The following is a 22068-nucleotide window of genomic DNA, read 5'->3' as shown; positions in this document are numbered from 1 at the left end:
TATCTGTTTGTCTGGGTGTCTATCTGTCCGTCCATCTGTCTGTGCAGGATGACTGTCGTAATTCTGTCACACTGACACAGTGAGAGTGAGTGAAGCCTCAGATTCTGAGTACAGCCTTTTGTATGCTTTAGCAACACTGTCTTGTTTATGCCAGACTGTCCTTTCTGAGTTATGATAAAAGTGTGAAATGAAAGAAAGAAAGATTGCCTTGACAAAGCACAGATTTCTGCAGCCATTCAAGCTGTCAATTAGGCTTGAAGGAGGTTTTTCAGCAGAGAGAGAGACGGTTTAGTGAGGAGTGTGTCTTTAACTGCTAATGAACAGGCAATGTTCTGGGTGTTGCGTTGGTGTTGTGTTTAGGAATCACATGACAGCAGGGGCAACCCTTTCTTTGTCTACAGCTGGCTGTTAACCCCCATCAGACTGGAACATGTTCCCCATGAACTCTGTAGCTGCACGCTGCCTCCTCTCCTTTGACAGCCTTACATTTAGCATACATCTGTCTCTTACTGTACACACTTCAGACATGCTCACAACATTAGATATTTCCTTAGATTAGATTAAATATTTATTTCAAATATCACAGATATTTGCTTTACATACAAAAATGCACCGCGAAAGAATGGGAGACATAGCATAGGCCAGACAGACATAACAAACCAGGGGTTGAAACCAGGAAACAGAAACGAAAACTGGAAAATAACTACATTTTTAGAGGAACAGAATCAGAACCTCGAACAAAAGGGATCTACAGCATGCTGTTTCAGAACAGAACCATTATTTTTAGTTTGGAAATAATGTTATTTTACTTTCCTGGCATTTTTTTCCAGTCTCAGAATAAACGTGCCTATGCAAAGCCCCCACTTTGTCACTTAGAAACTTATTCCAATGTCTGCCTACCTGCCAGCTAAAAATCTTTGCCTGTGCGTGTGTATGAAACACGACCCTTCCCATATATATACACATATATGCAGTACCAGTCAAAAGTTTGGATACACCTGCTCATTCCAGGGCTTTACTGAATTGTTACTATTTTCTTCATTGCAACATAATAGTGAAGACATCAAAACTATGAAATGACACATATAGAATCATGTAGTTACCAAAAAAGTGTATTTTATATTTGAAATTCTTCAAAGTTCCACCCTTTGCCTTGATGACAGCTTTGCACACTCTTGGCGTTCTCTCAACCAGCTTCATGAGTAGAAGTCACCTGGAATGCATTTCAATTAAAAGGTGCGCCTTGTTAAAAGTTAATTTGTGGAATTTCTTTCCTTCTTAATGCGTTTGAGCCAATCAGTTGTGTTGTGATGAGGTAGGTGTGGTATACAGAAGATAGCCCTATTTGGTAAAAGACCAAGTACATATTATGGCAAGATCAGCTCAAATAAGCAAAGAGAAACAACAATCCATCATTACTTTAAGACATCAAGGTCACTCAACTTTTAAAGTTTCTTCAAGTGCAGTCGCAAAAACCACCAAGCGCTATGATGAAACTGGCTCTCATGAGGACCACCACAGGAAAGGAAGACTGCACAGGATAAGTTCATTAGAGTTACCAGCCACAGAAATCGGCGATTAACTGCACCTTTTTTTTATTTAATTTAACTTTACCTTTATTTAACTAGGCAAGTCAGTTAAGTACAAAGTCTTATTTACAATGACGGCCTACCATCGCAGCCCAAATAAATGCTTCACAGAGTTCATGTAACAGACACATCTCAACACCAACTGTTCAGAGGAGATTGTGTGAATCAGTGGTTTCTCGCTGCAAAGAAACCACAACTAAAGGACAACAATAATAAGAAGAGACTTGCTTTGGACAAGAAACATGAACAATGGACATGAACAATGGAAATCTGTAATTTGGTCTGATGAGTCTAAATTTGAGATTTTTGGTTCCAACTGCTGTGTCTTTGTGAGACGCAGAGTAGGTGAACGGATGATCTCCTCATGCGTGGTTCCCACCGTGAAGCATGGAGGAGGAGGTGTGATATTGTGGGGTGCTTTGCTGGTGACACTGTCTGTGATTTATTTAGAACTTAAGGCACACTTAACCAGCATGGCTACCACAGCATTTTGCAGCGATACGCCATTCAATCTGGTTTGCGCTTAGTGTTACTATCATTTGTTTTTCAACAGGACAATGCCCAAAAACACACCTCCAGGCTATGTAAGGGTTATTTGACCAAGAAGGAGAGTGATGGAGTTGTGCATCAGATGACCTGGCCTCCACAATCACCCGACCTCAACCCAATTGAGATGGTTTGGGATGAGTTGGGATGAGTGAAGGAAGTGCTTAACATATGTATGAACTCTTTTCAAGACTGTGACGACTGTACCTTATTAAGCTGGTTGAGAGAATGCCAAGATTGTGCATAGCTGTCATCAAGGCAAAAGGTGGCTACTATGAAGATTCTAAAATATAAAAAATATTTTGATTTGTTTAACACTTTTTTGGTTACTACATGATTCCATCTGTGTTATGTCATAGTTGTGATGTCTTCACTATTCTTCTACAGGCCTGAGTGTCTGATTGATTTGTATTACATACACTTAAAACACACAATTCTCCATACAAGAGATTTGCAGAGAACTCCAAGTCCATGGACCTCCCTGCTCTTGGCAGTCCTCTCTCTTTGGCCTGACTCATCCATCTGGCAGTTCCTGCTGGTCCATTTATTTCCAGATGAGGTCCTGCTTGTCAGTCCTCCTACAGTATCAGTCTCTTTTCCAGAGCCTGCCGTCTGGTGGAGGTGGGAGTGAAGGTGTAACCTGGTCAGGCCAGCCCAGTGGTGTCAGGTCTCTTTGCAAGCTGGTGGATGTTAGTACACATGCTCCTACACCTCTTGGCACGGGAGGGATCAATAAGTCAGTTAGGTCATTGGGTGCTTGTTAAGGCCTAGTGAACTGGACTGGCAACTGTAAACAAGCCTGAGCCTGAGTGGAGCCTGATGTTGGAGCTTGGTGTTAGAGCCTGACAGGAACTTGGTGTTAGAGCCTGACAGGGGCTTGTTATTAAAGCCTGAGAGGAGCCTTGTATTATAGCCTGAGGGGAGCTTGGTATTACAGCCTGAGGGGAGCTTGGTATTACAGCCTGAGGGGAGCTTGGTATTAGAGCCTGAGAGGAGCCTTTTGTTTGAGCCTGAGAGGAGCCTTGTGTTTGAGCCTAAGAGGAGCCTGGTGTTAGAGCCTGAGTGGAGCCTGGTGTTAGACCCTGGTGTTAGAGCCTGGTGTTAGATCCTGGGAGGAGCTCGGTGTTAGAGCCTCAGAGGAGCCAGGTGTTAGTCACCCAACCGGTAAGACAGAGATAGCACTAGACTTTCAATTTATGAGTTACCTCTGAAGACCCTTCTCTGCTCTTGGCTTTTAACGCTCATGGTTGGCGTAGATAACTTTATATGTGACCCACCACTTTGATTCGGTGATATTTGGCAACATTTTGTTAAAGTAGAGACTCAGAGATAGAAAATGGTATATCATAAACTGCAGTTGAGAAACAATGGGAAGTTAATTCTGCTTTGAAAGTTGATGCATTTGTAACCCCACTTTTGAGAGAATGTCTCATGAATGTTTTTGGTACACCTACTGGAGAGCTCTTCTTTGTCTACACCCATTCAGCATCGTTCACACATTCTTAAGCCTTAGCCCCACCCAATCTCTTTAAGGATTCACATGTGATGCCTTGTGCTAAACAGAGTGAGTAAGGTAGTGTAGTAAACTACCAAAGCTTTCAATACTAAAAGTGGTGAAAGTAGTAGTAAAATACATTTATCTAGTCCTTGGCCCATATCCTAATCTGACTTTGGTGTAGGTCATGTTGTTCTTCACATTACACACAATATATTAAATCAAATCAAAGTGTATTTGTCACATGCACAGGATGTAGAAGGTGTAAATGGTACAGTGAAACTTGCATAGTGGAGTCTTTTGTTTAGTCTTTTGTCTAAACAATGAACCATAATCCCAACCGATACAGTACTACCATGTACCATGCATGAATCTGCAGGTAGCTAAAGCTAAACAACTAGGTTCAATGTTAGCTAGCTAGCTATAGGCTATAGCTAGTAATGTAAATGGCTTTCTGAGATAATAATAATATTACTACAAAGATTATACACATAACATTAGCTGGTGAGCCAGCCAGCTAACGTCTGCTAGCTAGCTAACATTACACTTGAATTTGTAATGAAAATGACTTTACGACAAACGTATAATATAATATTAGAAAAGTATAATATCTGAAAATGTAGCTAGACTTTTGCCCATATACATGGATGAACGCTTCTCCCCCTCTGTCATGGATGCCATGGTTGCCCTTAGTTTGAAGATGTAATCCGGAGACAGGTGTTTTATACAACAGCCTTCTGTGTTCTCTTTTCAACTCCCTCCTCATTTGCAATCATACTCTTCTTCCACCGGGCATTCTACTGATTTCAAACTTGGTCAACTTCTTCTGTGACAACAGTACCGTTGATCGCCGTTTCTTCCCCATCCCTTTCATCAGAAGACTCTACAATATCTGGTTCAATTAAAATGGTTTTACCTAAATTAAGGATTTCTCATTGTCTGATTCATTTTCAGAGTCAGAGAGAGTCAACATGGCATGATCATCCACCCGAAAGTAGTCCATGACAACTATTCCCCTCGAATCTTTGTCGATATGCATGTTAAATTCAGGGCAACAATATTGAGAGCAGTAGCAACAATTTTGCAGTTCTTCATAATATATTTTTAAAAAGCTGTGGTAGCAAGGATTATCTACACATACTGAGCAGCTCATGTTATAGACAGAAGCATGCTACATGGCAGATCAATCTGAACTTATCTCTCAGCATGTCCAGCCCATCCATTATCTCAGTCAATCATGGCTTGCGGGATGGTTCCTGACTTTTTCTGTGGCTAAACCAACCAGGTTCATAATTTAACAATTTTATTTGTATTTATAGATGACATGCACGTTTGTTATTAAGGCACTTGAAAGTTCACAAGTTCCAAAGGCAAATGTTTGTATAAGTTTAAATGCATAAATGCCTCTCGTGTTAACCCTCTCTGGGATAGGTGGGACAGTCGCGTCCCACTTGACAATTGCCAGGGAAAATGCAGAGCGCCAAATTCAAATAAAATACTATAAAAATCAAACTTTCATTAAATCACACATGTAAGATACCAAATTAAAGCTACACTCATTGTGAATCCAGCCAACATGTCATATTTCAAAAAGGCTTTTTGGCGAAAGCATAAGATGCTATTATCTGATGATAGCACAACAGTAAACAAAGAGAGAGTAGCATATTTCAACCCTGCAGGCACCACACAAAACGCATAAATAAAATATAAATCATGCCTTACCTTTGATGAGCTTCTTTTGTTGGCACTCCAATATGTCCCATAAACATCACAAATGGTCCTTTTGTTTGATTAATTCCGTCGATATATATCCAAAATGTCAATTTATTTGGCGCATTTGGTCCAGAAAAAAACAGCTTCCAATTCACGCAACATTACTAACAAATATCTCAAAAGTTACCTGTACACTTTGCCAAAACATTTCAAACTACTTTTGTAATACAACTTTAGATATTTTTAAACGTTAATAATCGATCAAATTGTAGACGGGACAATCTGTGTTCAATACAGGAAGACAACAAACTCACGCTACCTTTCTAGTCATGCGCCTTCTCAAAAAGTACACTTCAAATGACACAAATTCAAGATGGCTGTACTTCTTCATTACACAAAGGAATAACCTCAACCAATTTCCAAAGACTGGTGATATCCAGTGGAAGCGGTAGGAACTGCAAACAAGTGCCTTAGAAATTTAGTTTCCCAATGAAAACTCATTGAATAGACAGTGACCTCAAAAAAAAATCTGAATGGTTAGTCCTCAGTGGTTTTGCCTGCTACATAAGTTATGTTATACTCACATACATGATTCAAACAGTTTTAGAAACTTCAGAGTGTTTTCAATCCAAATCTACTAATAATATGCATATCTTATATTCTTGGCATGAGTAGCAGGAAGTTGAAATTGGGCACGCTATTTATCCAAAAGTGGAAATGCTACCCACTATCCCAAAGAGGATTTAAGTATCAAATCAAATCAAATGTATTTATATAGCCCTTCGTACATCAGCTGATATCTCACAGTGCTGTACAGAAACCCAGCCTAAAACCCCAAACAGCAAGCAATGCAGGTGTAGAAGCACGGTGGCTAGGAAAAACTCCCTAGAAAGGCCAAAACCTAGGAAGAAACCTAGAGAGGAACCAGGCTATGTGGGGTGGCCAGTCCTCTTCTGGCTGTGCCAGGTGGAGATTATAACAGAACATGGCCAAGATGTTCAAATGTTCATAAATGACCAGCATGGTCGAATAATAATAAGGCAGAACAGTTGAAACTGGAACAGCAGCACGGTCAGGTGGACTGGGGACAGCAAGGAGTCATCATGTCAGGTAGTCCTGGGGCATGGTCCTAGGGCTCAGGTCAGTTGAAATGAGGTCCAGATGAGGTCCTGCTTGTCAGTCCTCCTACAGTATCAGTCTCTTTTCCAGAGCCTGCCGTCTGGTGGAGGTGGGAGTGAAGGTGTAACCTGGTCAGGCCAGCCCAGTGGTGTCAGGTCTCTTTGCAAGCTGGTGGATGTTAGTACACATGCTCCTACACCTCTTGGCACGGGAGGGATCAATAAGTCAGTTAGGTCATTGGGTGCTTGTTAAGGCCTAGTGAACTGGACTGGCAACTGTAAACAAGCCTGAGCCTGAGTGGAGCCTGATGTTGGAGCTTGGTGTTAGAGCCTGACAGGAACTTGGTGTTAGAGCCTGACAGGGGCTTGTTATTAAAGCCTGAGAAGAGCCTTGTATTATAGCCTGAGGGGAGCTTGGTATTACAGCCTGAGGGGAGCTTGGTATTACAGCCTGAGGGGAGCTTGGTATTAGAGCCTGAGAGGAGCCTTTTGTTTGAGCCTGAGAGGAGCCTTGTGTTTGAGCCTAAGAGGAGCCTGGTGTTAGAGCCTGAGTGGAGCCTGGTGTTAGACCCTGGTGTTAGAGCCTGGTGTTAGATCCTGGGAGGAGCTCGGTGTTAGAGCCTCAGAGGAGCCAGGTGTTAGTCACCCAACCGGTAAGACAGAGATAGCACTAGACTTTCAATTTATGAGTTACCTCTGAAGACCCTTCTCTGCTCTTGGCTTTTAACGCTCATGGTTGGCGTAGATAACTATATGTGACCCACCACTTTGATTCTGTGATATTTGGCAACATTTTGTTAAAGTAGAGACTCAGAGATAGAAAATGGTATATCATAAACTGCAGTTGAGAAACAATGGGAAGTTAATTCTGCTTTGAAAGTTGATACATTTGTAACCCCACTTTTGAGAGAATGTCTCATGAATGTTTTTGGTACACCTACTGGAGAGCTCTTCTTTGTCTACACCCATTCAGCATCGTTCACACATTCTTAAGCCTTAGCCCCACCCAATCTCTTTAAGGATTCACATGTGATGCCTTGTGCTAAACAGAGTGAGTAAGGTAGTGTAGTAAACTACCAAAGCTTTCAATACTAAAAGTGGTGAAAGTAGTAGTAAAATACATTTATCTAGTCCTTGGCCCATATCCTAATCTGACTTTGGTGTAGGTCATGTTGTTCTTCACATTACACACAATATATTAAATCAAATCAAAGTGTATTTGTCACATGCACAGGATGTAGAAGGTGTAAATGGTACAGTGAAACTTGCATAGTGGAGTCATTTGTTTAGTCTTTTGTCTAAACAATGAACCATAATCCCAACCGATACAGTACTACCATGTACCATGCATGAATCTGCAGGTAGCTAAAGCTAAACAACTAGGTTCAATGTTAGCTAGCTAGCTATAGGCTATAGCTAGTAATGTAAATGGCTTTCTGAGATAATAATAATATTACTACAAAGATTATACACATAACATTAGCTGGTGAGCCAGCCAGCTAACGTCTGCTAGCTAGCTAACATTACACTTGAATTTGTAATGAAAATGACTTTACGACAAACGTATAATATAATATTAGAAAAGTATAATATCTGAAAATGTAGCTAGACTTTTGCCCATATACATGGATGAACGCTTCTCCCCCTCTGTCATGGATGCCATGGTTGCCCTTAGTTTGAAGATGTAATCCGGAGACAGGTGTTTTATACAACAGCCTTCTGTGTTCTCTTTTCAACTCCCTCCTCATTTGCAATCATACTCTTCTTCCACCGGGCATTCTACTGATTTCAAACTTGGTCAACTTCTTCTGTGACAACAGTACCGTTGATCGCCGTTTCTTCCCCATCCCTTTCATCAGAAGACTCTACAATATCTGGTTCAATTAAAATGGTTTTACCTAAATTAAGGATTTCTCATTGTCTGATTCATTTTCAGAGTCAGAGAGAGTCAACATGGCATGATCATCCACCCGAAAGTAGTCCATGACAACTATTCCCCTCGAATCTTTGTCGATATGCATGTTAAATTCAGGGCAACAATATTGAGAGCAGTAGCAACAATTTTGCAGTTCTTCATAATATATTTTTAAAAAGCTGTGGTAGCAAGGATTATCTACACATACTGAGCAGCTCATGTTATAGACAGAAGCATGCTACATGGCAGATCAATCTGAACTTATCTCTCAGCATGTCCAGCCCATCCATTATCTCAGTCAATCATGGCTTGCGGGATGGTTCCTGACTTTTTCTGTGGCTAAACCAACCAGGTTCATAATTTAACAATTTTATTTGTATTTATAGATGACATGCACGTTTGTTATTAAGGCACTTGAAAGTTCACAAGTTCCAAAGGCAAATGTTTGTATAAGTTTAAATGCATAAATGCCTCTCGTGTTAACCCTCTCTGGGATAGGTGGGACAGTCGCGTCCCACTTGACAATTGCCAGGGAAAATGCAGAGCGCCAAATTCAAATAAAATACTATAAAAATCAAACTTTCATTAAATCACACATGTAAGATACCAAATTAAAGCTACACTCATTGTGAATCCAGCCAACATGTCATATTTCAAAAAGGCTTTTTGGCGAAAGCATAAGATGCTATTATCTGATGATAGCACAACAGTAAACAAAGAGAGAGTAGCATATTTCAACCCTGCAGGCACCACACAAAACGCAGAAATAAAATATAAATCATGCCTTACCTTTGATGAGCTTCTTTTGTTGGCACTCCAATATGTCCCATAAACATCACAAATGGTCCTTTTGTTTGATTAATTCCGTCGATATATATCCAAAATGTCAATTTATTTGGCGCATTTGGTCCAGAAAAAAACAGCTTCCAATTCACGCAACATTACTAACAAATATCTCAAAAGTTACCTGTAAACTTTGCCAAAACATTTCAAACTACTTTTGTAATACAACTTTCGATATTTTTAAACGTTAATAATCGATCAAATTGTAGACGGGACAATCTGTGTTCAATACAGGAAGACAACAAACTCACGCTACTTTTCTAGTCATGCGCCTTCTCAAAAAGTACACTTCAAATGACACAAATTCAAGATGGCTGTACTTCTTCATTACACAAAGGAATAACCTCAACCAATTTCCAAAGACTGGTGATATCCAGTGGAAGCGGTAGGAACTGCAAACAAGTGCCTTAGAAATTTAGTTTCCCAATGAAAACTCATTGAATAGACAGTGACCTCAAAAAAAAATCTGAATGGTTAGTCCTCAGTGGTTTTGCCTGCTACATAAGTTATGTTATACTCACATACATGATTCAAACAGTTTTAGAAACTTCAGAGTGTTTTCAATCCAAATCTACTAATAATATGCATATCTTATATTCTTGGCATGAGTAGCAGGAAGTTGAAATTGGGCACGCTATTTATCCAAAAGTGGAAATGCTACCCACTATCCCAAAGAGGATTTAAGTATCAAATCAAATCAAATGTATTTATATAGCCCTTCGTACATCAGCTGATATCTCAAAGTGCTGTACAGAAACCCAGCCTAAAACCCCAAACAGCAAGCAATGCAGGTGTAGAAGCACGGTGGCTAGGAAAAACTCCCTAGAAAGGCCAAAACCTAGGAAGAAACCTAGAGAGGAACCAGGCTATGTGGGGTGGCCAGTCCTCTTCTGGCTGTGCCAGGTGGAGATTATAACAGAACATGGCCAAGATGTTCAAATGTTCATAAATGACCAGCATGGTCGAATAATAATAAGGCAGAACAGTTGAAACTGGAACAGCAGCACGGTCAGGTGGACTGGGGACAGCAAGGAGTCATCATGTCAGGTAGTCCTGGGGCATGGTCCTAGGGCTCAGGTCAGTTGAAACTGGAGCAGCAGCACGGCCAGGTGGACTGGGGACAGCAAGGAGTCATCATGTCAGGTAGTCCTGGGGCATGGTCCTAGGGCTCAGGTCCTCTGAGAGAGAGAAAGAAACAGAGAAGGAGAGAATTAGAGAATGCACACTTAGATTCACACAGGACACCGAATAGGACAGGAGAAGTACTCCAGATATAACAAACTGACCCTAGCCCCCCGACACATAAACTACTGCAGCATAAATACTGGAGGCTGAGACAGGAGGGGTCAGGAGACACTGTGGCCCCATCCGAGGACACCCCCGGACAGGGCCAAACAGGAAGGATACAACCCCACCCACTTTGCCAAAGCACAGCCCCCACACCACTAGAGGGATATCTTCAACCACCAACTTACCATCCTGAGACAAAGCTGAGTATAGCCCACAAAGACCTCCGCCACGGCACAACCCAAGGGGGGGGGACGCCAAACCAGACAGGATGACCACATCAGTGAATCAACCCACTCAGGTGACGCACCCCTTCCAGGGACGGCATGAGAGAGCCCCAGTAAGCCAGTGACTCAGCCCCTGTAATAGGGTTAGAGGCAGAGAATCCCAGTGGAAAGAGGGGAACCGGCCAGGCAGAGACAGCGAGGGCGGTTCGTTGCTCCAGAGCCTTTCCGTTCACCTTCCCACTCCTGGGCCAGACTACACTCAATCATATGACCCACTGAAGAGATGAGTCTTCAGTAGAGACTTAAAGGTTGAGACAGAGTTTGCGTCTCTGACATGGGTAGGCAGACCGTTCCATAAAAATGGAGCTCTATAGGAGAAAGCCCTGCCTCCAGCTGTTTGCTTAGAAATTCTAGGGACAATTAGGAGGCCTGCGTCTTTTGACCATAGCGTACGTGTAGGTATGTACGGCAGGACCAAATCAAAGAGATAGGTAGGAGCAAGCCCATGTAATGCTTTGTAGGTTAGCAGTAAAACCTTGAAATCAGCCCTTGCTTTGACAGGAAGCCAGTGTAGAGAGGCTAGCACTGGAGTAATATGATCAAATTTTTTGGTTCTAGTCAGGATTCTAGCAGCCGTATTTAGCACTAACTGAAGTTTATTTAGTGCTTTATCCGGGTAGCCGGAAAGTAGAGCATTGCAGTAGTCTAACCTAGAAGTGACAAAAGCATGGATTCATTTTTCTGCATCATTTTTGGACAGAAAGTTTCTGATTTTTGCAATGTTACGTAGATGGAAAAAAGCTGTCCTTGAAATGGTCTTGATATGTTCTTCAAAAGAGAGATCAGGGTCCAGAGTAACGCCAAGGTCCTTCACAGTTTTATTTGAGACGACTGTACAACCATTAAGATTAATTGTCAGATTCAACAGAAGATCTCTTTGTTTCTTGGGACCTAGAACAAGCATCTCTGTTTTGTCCGAGTTTAAAAGTAGAAAGTTTGCAGCCATCCACTTCCTTATGTCTGAAACACATGCTTCTAGCAAGGGCAATTTTGGGACTTCACCATGTTTCATTGAAATGTACAGCTGTGTGTCATCCGCATAGCAGTGAAAGTTAACATTATGTTTTCGAATAACATCCCCAAGAGGTAAAATATATAGTGAAAACAATAGTGGTCCTAAAACGGAACCTTGAGGAACACCGAAATTTACAGTTGATTTGTCAGAGGACAAACCATTCACAGAGACAAACTGATATCTTTCCGACAGATAAGATCTAAACCAGGGAAGAACTTGTCCGTGTAGACCAATTTGGGTTTCCAATCTCTCCAAAAGAATGTGGTGATCGATGGTATCAAAAGCAGCACTAAGGTCTAGGAGCACGAGGACAGATGCAGAGCCTCGGTCCGATGCCATTAAAATGTCATTTACCACCTTCACAAGTGCCGTCTCAGTGCTATGATGGGGTCTAAAACCAGACTGAAGCATTTCATATACATTGTTTGTCTTCAGGAAGGCAGTGAGTTGCTGCGCAACAGCCTTTTCTAAAATTTTTGAGAGGAATGGAAGATTCGATATAGGCCGATAGTTTTTTATATTTTCTGGGTCAAGGTTTGGCTTTTTCAAGAGAGGTTTTATTACTGCCACTTTTAGTGAGTTTGGTACACATCCGGTGGATAGAGAGCCGTTTATTATGTTCAACATAGGAGGGCCAAGCACAGGAAGCAGCTCTTTCAGTAGTTTAGTTGGAATAGGGTCCAGTATGCAGCTTGAAGGTTTAGAGGCCATGATTATTTTCATAATTGTGTCAAGAGATATAGTATTAAAACACTTGAGCGTCTCTCTTGATCCTAGGTCCTGGCAGAGTTGTGCAGACTCAGGACAACTGAGCTTTGAAGGAATACGCAGATTTAAAGAGGAGTCCGTAATTTGCTTTCTAATAATCATAATTTTTTCCTCAAAGAAGTTCATGAATTTATCACTGCTAAAGTGAAAGTCATCCTCTCTTGGGGAATGCTGCTTTTTAGTTAGCTTTGCGACAGTATCAAAAAGGAATTTCGGATTGTTCTTATTTTCCTCAATTAAGTTAGAAAAATAGGATGATCGAGCAGCAGTAAGGGCTCTTCGGTACTGCACAGTACTGTCTTTCCAAGCTAGTCGGAAGACTTCCAGTCTGTGATGTGCAACATACGCCTAGATTCCTGGAATGGGTCACATATGTTCTGGTTTGTTCTTTGATACGAAATACATGACTGGTGTTTTTGACAGGCTTCCATCAGAGGAAGCGGAACTCTGAGGTTAGCGTGTGGGTGTAGTTTTGTTTTTCTCCACATACAGCTGTAGGGAGAGAGCAGCTGGGAGCCAGCCAAGAGAATTGTGTGTGCGTGCGTGCGTGTGCATTTGTGTGTTTTGATGAAGATGTTGACGGGTGTGCCTGGGGGGAATTGGACAGACCCCATCAGTGGTTGCTGTGGCGGCGCTGGTGGTTGGCGATGCGTTTCTCAGACCCGCCCTCCAGCATGCTAATGACGGCCCAAAATCACACATTAGCAGTCCACACACACTGCTTACACACTCCTCACACACTCCTCCAGGCTCTCAGATCAAATGTCCATTGGCTCCGTCATCCCCCACCCCCTTACACCACACACCATGCAGAGTCCACAGCTGAGGAAACAGATTGGGCTTGTTTTTTTGTTGGTGTTTCTCTCTTTGTTTGTTTGTTGTGCTCTGGCTTAGTGAAACTCATCGTCTGGGGGAATATTAAGTGGCTGAAACAACAGCGTTTGGACTTGTTTACACGGTGTTTGTGTGTGTGTGTGTGCCTGTGTTTGTGTGTGTGTGTCTATTTATGTGCTCACGTGTGTGTGAGAGCAGAAGTCAGTCAATGTGAAATCCGTCAGTGTGTGTGTTTCCACACCATGCGGAACAGACACAAAGCAAGATGAATCATTTTTTGAAGAAGGCAGGTGTCGATGCTGTAGCTTGAGGCTTCTCTTTACCATTCAGCCCTCTGGCGCATTCTAAAGAACATTGCCTCTTTCTGTGAATAGTAAAGATATTATGTTTGTCAATGTTGTACTTGCTGTAATAAAAGGGTCCACTGCCCACATGACTGTGAAGGTGTATGAGAAAGACAACCTCCAACGCAAGTCTCTCCATCTCGATCTGGATTTTCATGACTTTATTTTTTAAAGAGCTATTTGGAGAGACAATTATGGTATTCTTTGCCTTTCAAATATAATGGTGTCTAGAGCTGTGAGACATCATTAGTCAACATGGGTATTCAGACACGGGGTTGTCACTCCTTCCTCTCACATGTTGACTAGACCGGGCATGTGCGTGTGGCCTCGTGCGGCATCGCCCGCAGGTTGATTTTGTCCACCCACACCAGATGAGATCAGGATAAGCATGTTGAAATATCAAAACGAAGTCTGAACCAACTTTATTTATTTGGGGACAGGTCGAAATGCATGAAACAATCACGGCCATTTAGCTAGCTTGCTGTTGCTAGCTAATTTGTCCTGGGATATAAACATTGGGTTGTTATTTTACCTGAAATGTACAAGGACCTCTACTCCAACAATTCATTCCCATATAAAAGGGTACATTTAGTTAGTTTCAAGTAATTTCTCCTCCTTCAGTCTCCTTCTTCTGACTTTATATGATGGTTGGCAACCAACTTTAAGGTGCATTACCACCACCAACTGGACTTGTGTGGACCTTTAATCTTTCAGTCAGTTCAGTTTCAGTTTCAGCTCTTCAAAACCAATGAGGAGACGGGAGAGGTGGGACTTGCAGCGCATCAAACATCAAAAATAGAAACAAGTTATATTTTAGAGGCGCTGTTGCGCCTTCTTCACCACGCTGTCTGTGTGGGTGGACCATTTCAGTTTGTACGTGATGTGTATGCAGACAAACTTAAAACTTTCGACCTTCTCCACTACTGTCCCGTCGATGTGGATAGGGGGGTGCTCCCTCTGCTGTTTCCTGAAGTCCACAATCATCTCCTTTGCTTTGTTGACGTTGAGTGTGAGGTTATTTTCCTGACACCACACTCTGAGGGCCCTCACCTCCTCCCTGTAGGCCGTCTCGTTATTGTTGGTAATCAAGCCTACCACCGTGGTGTCGTCTGCAAACTTGATGATTGAGTTGGAGGCGTGCATGGCCACACAGTCATGGGTGAACAGGGAGTACAGGAGAGGGCTGAGAATGCACCCTTGTGGGGCCCCAGTGTTGAGGATAAGCAGGGTGGAGATGTTGTTTCCTACCTTCACCACCTGGGGGCGGTCCGTCAGAAAGTCCAGGTCGAGACCCTAATGACGAGTTTGGAGTGTACTATGGTGTTAAACGCTGAGCTGTAATCGATGAACAGCATTCTTACATAGGTATTCCTCTTGTCCAGATTGGTTAGGGCAGTGTGCAGTGTGATTGCGATTGTGATTGCGTTGTCTGTGGGCCTATTGGGGCGGTAAGAAAGTTGGAGTGGGTATAGGGTGTCAGGTAGGGTGGAGGTGATATTATCCTTGACTAGTCTCTCAAATCACTTCATGATGACGGAAGTGAGTGCTACGGGGCGATAGTTGTTTAGCTCAGTTACCTTAGCTTTCTTGGGAACAGGGACAATGGGGTGGCCCTCTTGAAGCATTTGGGAAGAGCAGACTGGGATAGGGACTGATTGAATATGTCCGTAAACACACCAGCCAGCTGGTCTGCGCATGCTCTGAGGACGCGGCTAGGGATGCCGTCTATGCCGGCAGCCTTGCGAGGGTTAACACTTTTAAATGTTTTACTCACGTTGGCTGCGGTGAAGGAGAGGCCGCAGGTTTTGGTAGCGGGCCGTGTCAGTGGCACTGTATTATCCTCAAAGCGAGCAAAGAAGTTGTTTAGTTTGTCTGGGAGCAAGACGTCGGTGTTAGCAACGGGAATGGTTTTCATTTTGTAATCCGTGATTGACTGTAGACCCTGCCACATACGGTTGAAGTCGGAAGTTTACATACACTTAGGTTGGAGTCATTAAAACTCATTTTTAACCACTCCACAAATGTCTTGTTAACAAACTATAGTTTTGGCAACTTTGTGCATGACAGAAGTCATTTTTCCAACAATTGTTTACAGACAGATTATTTCACTTATAATTCACTGTATCACAATTCAAGTGGGTCAGAATTTGACATATGCTAAGTTGACTGTGCCTTGAAAGCTTGGAAAATTCCAGAAATTATGTCATGGCTCGAGAAGCTTCTGATAGGCTAATTGACATAATTTGAGTAAATTGGAGGTGTACCTGTGGATGTATTTCAAGGCCTACCTTCAAACCCAGTGCCTCTCTGCTTGACATCATGGGAAAATCCAAAGAAATCAGCCAAGACCTCAGAAAAAAAATTGTAGACCTCCACAAGTCTGTTTCATCCTTGGGAGCAATTTCCAAACTCCTGAAGGTACCACGTTCATCTGTACAAACAATAGTATGCAAGTATAAACACCATGGGACCACGCAGCCATCATACTGCTCAGGAAGGAGACGCGCTCTGTCTCCTAGAGATTAATGTACTTTGGTGTGAAAAGTGCAAATCAATCCCAGAACAACAGCAAAGGACCTTGTGAAGATGCTGGAGGAAACAGGTACAAAAGTATCTATATCCACAGAAAAACGAGTCCTATATCGACATAACCTGAAAGGCCGCTCAGCAAGGAAGAAGCCACTGCTCCAAAACCACCATAAAAAAGCCAGACTATGGTTTGCAACTGCACATGGGGACAAATGTCCTCTGGTCTGATGAAACAAAAATAGAACTGTTTCGTTATGTTTAGAGGAAAAAGGTGGAGGCTTGCAAGCCGAGGAACACCATCGCCACCGTGAATCACGGGGGTGGCAGCATCATGTTCTGGGGGTGCTTTGCTGCAGGAGGGACTGGTGCACCTCACATAATAGATGGCATCATGAGCCAGAAAATTATGTGGATATATTGAAGCAGCATCTCAAGACATCAGTGAGGACGTTAAAGCTTGTTCGCAAATGGGTCTTCCAAATGGACAATGACCCCAAGAATACTTCCAAATTTGTGACAAATAGGCTTAAGGACAGCAATGTCAAGGAATTGGAGTGGCCATCACAAAGCCCTGACCTCAATCCCATAGAACATTTGTGGGCAGAACTGAAAAAGTGTGTGCGAGCAAGGAGGCCTTCAAACCTGACTCAGTTTCTCCAGCTCTGTCAGGAGGAATGGGCCAAAGTTCACCCAACTTATTGTGGGAAGCTTGTGGAAGGCTATCCGAAACATTTGACCCAAGTAAAACTATTTAGGCAATGCTACCAAATACTAATTGAGTGTATGTAAACATCTGACCCACTGGGTATTTGCTGAAAGATAGAAAAGATTAAATAAATCATTCTCTCTACTATTATTCTGACATTTCACATTCTTAAAATAAAGTGGTGATCCTAACTGACCTAAGACAGGGAAGTTTTTACTAGGATTAAATGTCAAGAATTGTGAGAAACTGAGTTTAAATGTATTTGGCTAAGGTGTATGTAAACTTCCGACTTCAACTGTACGTCTCGTGTCTGAGCCGTTGAATTGCGACTCTACTTTGTCTCTATACTGATGCTTAGCTTTTAATTGCCTTGCGGAGGGAATAGCTACACTGTTTGTTTTCGTCATGTTTCCGGTTACCTTGTCATGATTAAAAGCAGTGGTTCGCGCTTTCAGTTTGCTGCTATCAATCCACGGTTTCCGGTTGGGTAAGGTTTTAATAGTCACCGTGGGTACAAAATCACTGATGCACTTGCTAATAGACTTGCTCACTGAATCAGCGTATACATCAATGCTGTTGTCTGAGGCTATCCGGAACATATCCCAGTCCACGTGATCAAAGCAATCTTGATGCTTGGAATCAGATTGGTCTGACCAGTGTTGAACAGACCTGAGCACAAGCATTTCCTGTTTTAGTTTCTGTCTATAAGCTGGGAGCAACAAAATGGAGTCGTGGTCAGATTTGCCGAAAGGAGGGTCGAGGGAGGGCTTTGTATGGGTTGCGGAAGTTAGAGTAGCAACGATCCAGAATGCTGCCAGCCCAGTCACACATTCAATATGCTGATAAAATTTAGGTAGCCTTGTTTTCAGATTAGCTTTGTTAAAATCCTCAGCTACAATAAATGCAGCCTCAGGATATGTGGTTTCCAGAATACATAGTGTAACGGCTGGCGTCGGTGGAATAAGGTGAGGACCAAGGTGCAGCGTGGTAAGAGTTCATGATTTTTAATATAATCAAAACTGAACACTAAACAAAATAACAACTAGGAAGAACGAACAAACGAAAGAGTCCTGTCTAGTGATGAACCCCAAAACAGAAAATAAACACCCACGAAACACAGGTGGAAAAAGGCTACCTAAGTATGATTCTCAATCAGAGACAACTAACGACTCTGATTGAGAACCATACCAGGCCAAACTCAAAAGCCAACATAGAAAAACAAACATAGACTACCCACCCCAACTCAAGCCCTGACCATACTAAAACAAAGACAAAACAAAGGAACTAAGGTCAGAACGTGACACATAAAGTCTAATTAAGTTCTTTCAGGGCCGTCGAGGTGTCTGCTTGGGGGAGGGGATATTCACGGCTGTGATTATAATTGAAGAGAATTCTCTTGGTAGATAATGCGGTCGGCATTTGATTCTAAGGAATCCTAGGTCAGGTGAACAAAATGACTCTTGTTCCTGTATATTGTTATGATCACACCACAACTCGTTAATCATAAGGCATACACCCCTGCCCTTCTTCTTACCAGAGAGATGTTTGTTTCTGTCGGCGCGATGCGTGAAAGAAACCGGACTCTGATAACGTATCAGCCATGTTTCCGTGAAACAGAAAATGTTACAATATCTGATGTCTCTCTGGAAGACAGACCTTGCTCGAATTTCATCTACCTTGTTGTCAAGAGACTGGACATTGGCGAGTAGTATACTCGGGAGCAGTGAGCGATGTGCCCATCTACGGAGCCTGACCAGAAAACCGCTCCGTCTGCCCCTTCTGCGGCGCCGTTGTTTTGGGTCGCCTACTGGGATCCAATCCATTGTCCTGGGTGGTGGTCCAAACAGAGGATCCGCTTCGGGAAAGTAGTATTCCTGGTTGTAATGTTGGTAAGTTGACGTTGCTCTTATATCCAATAGTTCTTCCCGACAGTATGTAATTAGACTTAAGATTTCCTGGGGTAACAGTGTAAGAAATAATACATAAAAAAACTAAATACTGCATAGTTTCCTAAAAAAGGGAAGCGAGGCAACCATCTCTGTTGGCGTGTGAGCTGAGCATGTTTTTGGTTTCCCATTGGTTCTGGGAACGAAGCCATAAGTCTCCTAACTGTAAAAAAAAAACGTTCTGAGGACGTACGTGAAATTTTTGCCTCTTCTGGGAACGTACATTTTTAAGTTGCAGGGAGGTTCTGAGAATGTTTTATTATGGTTCCCTGAAAGGTTCCCTGGGAGTTTTCTTTTGCGTTCTGAGAATTTAAATTCTAGGTTATTTGAGAACATGTTTCAATAAGACTTTTAATAACACTGCTATCTTAGGCTAATTGTTTTAAACTCCAAGCACAGATAGGACAAACATGAATTAATTTGCTTCGGCATTAATCATGCAAACACATTTATCTTTCATTGTGGCATGGCGTCAGTGAGATTCAAAACTATGCTCTGCTGTTTTCTATCCATGGAATTAGTCCACTGTGCCACCATGATGGAACTAGCATGCCATGTTGTTGTTTTTTATTAATTCAAAGCAGTTTATTTTTGGCTATTCAATCAGACTCCATTTGAAAGGAAGCAAGCACACATTAAGATCAGACACTTAACAAGACAGAGGATAGAGAGAGTTTTTTTCATGCTCAGATTGGAATGTATATGTTTACAGGATCGGTGTCCCCACCGCGGGACGGTTGAGCTAACGTGCGTTAATGTGATTAGCATGAGGTTGTAAGTAACAAGAGAATTTCTCAGGACAAAAACATATCTGATATGGGCAGAACGCTTAAATTCTTGTTAATCTAACTGCACTGTCCAAATTACAGTAAATGTTACAGTGAAAGAATACCATGCTATTGTTTGAGGAGAGTGCACAGTTATGAACTTGAAAATGTATTAATAAACCAATTAGGCACATTTTTTCAGACTTGATATGACATTTTGAACTGAAATGCAATTGTTCATTGCATCAGTGCAAAATTTTGCACATACACTTCTTCCATCTAGTGGCCAAAATATAAATTGCGCCTAAACTGGAATAATATATTGTGCCCTTTCTCTTGCATTTCAAATATGATGAAAAAATAAAATAATAATAAAAATGCATGTTTTTTCTATGTATTATCTTTTTCCAGATCTAATGTGTTATATTCTCATTCATATTCAACATTAATTTCACATTTGCACAAACTTCAAAGTGTTTCCTTTCAAATGATATCAAGAATATGCATATCCCTGCTTCAGGTCCTGAGCTACAGGCAGTTAGATTTGGGTATGTAATTTTAGGCGAAAACTGAAAAAAGGGTACGATCCTTCTTTGAACATTACTAATGATTTCTTGTGGTTTTTTGGAAAGTGTTCTGAATGTTCTGAGAACAGGACTTTAAAAAGGACTATGAAGAAACCTGCAAAAAACGTTATGCTGAAGTACTGAAATTCCCCCTGAAGAATTATTCCCAAAATGTTGTCGGTAGGTTGTATGCAAAATAACCATAGGACAACCAGTCTCTCACCAAGCTCTAAGAAACATATGGTTCTCAGAACATTATACGTTAGCTGGGCTGTGTTTGAACACAACATGTTAGAATCTCTTTTTCTTATTGGCAATTATCAACACAGGCACTCCAACGGGCTCTCTCTGTCGTGTCAAATAAAAGACTGGAATTATTGCTTCAATTGTGGAGCTTCCAATAAACATACCTCTCATAACCAACAGTCAGAATCAAGGTTGTTTTGAAACTAAGCTGTGCATAGCCGGATTTCAATGGTCGGCGTTAGTGGATTTTCCTGGACACTCTAGTATGCAATTACATTAGACACACTTGTGGAAGAGATCTGAAATGACAGGATTAATTGCAGTCAAAGGATTAATTGCTGTTATGTTTGTCAATATGTCTCTTTTGATGGTTCATGTCAATCAGTACTGCATTAATTAGCCTCAAAGTTACCATTGCAGTTACAGGATGAAGTCCAGCCTGTGTATACAATGTGTCCTGTTATGTTTATGTCAATGTCTCCTTTGATGTTTTATGTCGATCAGTGCTTCTTTAGTTATCGTCAAAGTTACTGTTGCATTTACAGGATTTATACAATGCTCATATGTTTTTTTTGTTTTGTTGTTTGCAGCTGCGGGCCCATGCTGTGGACATGAATGGGAACAAGGTGGAAAGCCCCATAGATCTATACATCTACGTCATCGACATGAATGACAACCGGCCAGAGTTCCAGAACCAGGTCTACAATGGCTCTGTGGCTGAAGGCTCAAAGCCAGGTACATAAACTAGGGCAGTAAATAGTGTCTTTTTTCTTCAAGTATTTCAAGTATATGAACGGAGGCATGATGACTTTGAAGGTAGAAAGAAGACCATGTCATGATTGGAGGAACACTTGTTTTACCAGTCAGAGATGAAGGCCAGATGTTAATCTACATTGTGTTCAGACACCAGATGTTTATCTACGTTGTGTTCAGGCAATGTTCTACTGCCAAGTTTAATGGCAGGAGAATTTATAAACAACGCAGGTGAGAGACCGAGAGAGAGAAAGAAAGAGTACACACACACACAACACACACATTGCAATAGTCTCTCCTCAGTGGAGCGTGGGTCTGTTCTCTGTTCTAGACCTGCTAATTAGCGAGGAGAACCAAACGTATTAAAAAATGTCTGTATTTTCAACTGACTGCGACTCTCTTGTAAAAACAAAGACAGAGTGTGTTGGGGTTACAACACTGTCAATTTGTATTTAAAAAATGTAGGTCACAACTAATTAGCTTATTATTCTCTCTCTCGCTCTCTCTTGTCTCTCTATATATATGTATATTCTTCATTTCTATTATAAAAGACCAAGTCCATAATATGTCAAGAACAGCTCAAATAAGCAAAGATAAACAACAGTACAACATTACTTTAAGACATGAAGGTCACTCAATCCAGAAGATTTCAAGAACTTTGAAAGTTTCTTCAAGTGCAGACGCAAAACCATCAAGCGCTATGATGAAACTGGCTCTCATGAGGACAGCCACAGGAAAGGAAGACCCAGAGTTATCTCTGCTGTAGAGGATACATTCATTAGAGTTAACTGCACCTCAGAT

At 41.8% G+C, this 22068-nt stretch overlaps 1 protein-coding gene across 1 annotated transcript in view; it reads left to right on the top strand.

Moving 5' to 3' along the window:
• LOC139369870 (cadherin-4-like) overlaps positions 1-22068 on the top strand; it is a 342139-nt gene that overhangs the window by 279338 nt on the left and 40733 nt on the right. The window contains exon 7 of the mRNA XM_071109152.1: positions 21105-21249. Coding sequence (XP_070965253.1) covers positions 21105-21249 — 145 coding nt within the window. The remainder of the gene's footprint in view (positions 1-21104; positions 21250-22068) is intronic.

This window comes from Oncorhynchus clarkii, chromosome 17, assembly GCF_045791955.1.
Source record: "Oncorhynchus clarkii lewisi isolate Uvic-CL-2024 chromosome 17, UVic_Ocla_1.0, whole genome shotgun sequence".
NCBI classification, from domain to species: domain Eukaryota; kingdom Metazoa; phylum Chordata; class Actinopteri; order Salmoniformes; family Salmonidae; genus Oncorhynchus; species Oncorhynchus clarkii.
Note: the sequence above shows the minus strand (reverse complement) of the source record. Positions and strands in the feature narration are given on the sequence as shown.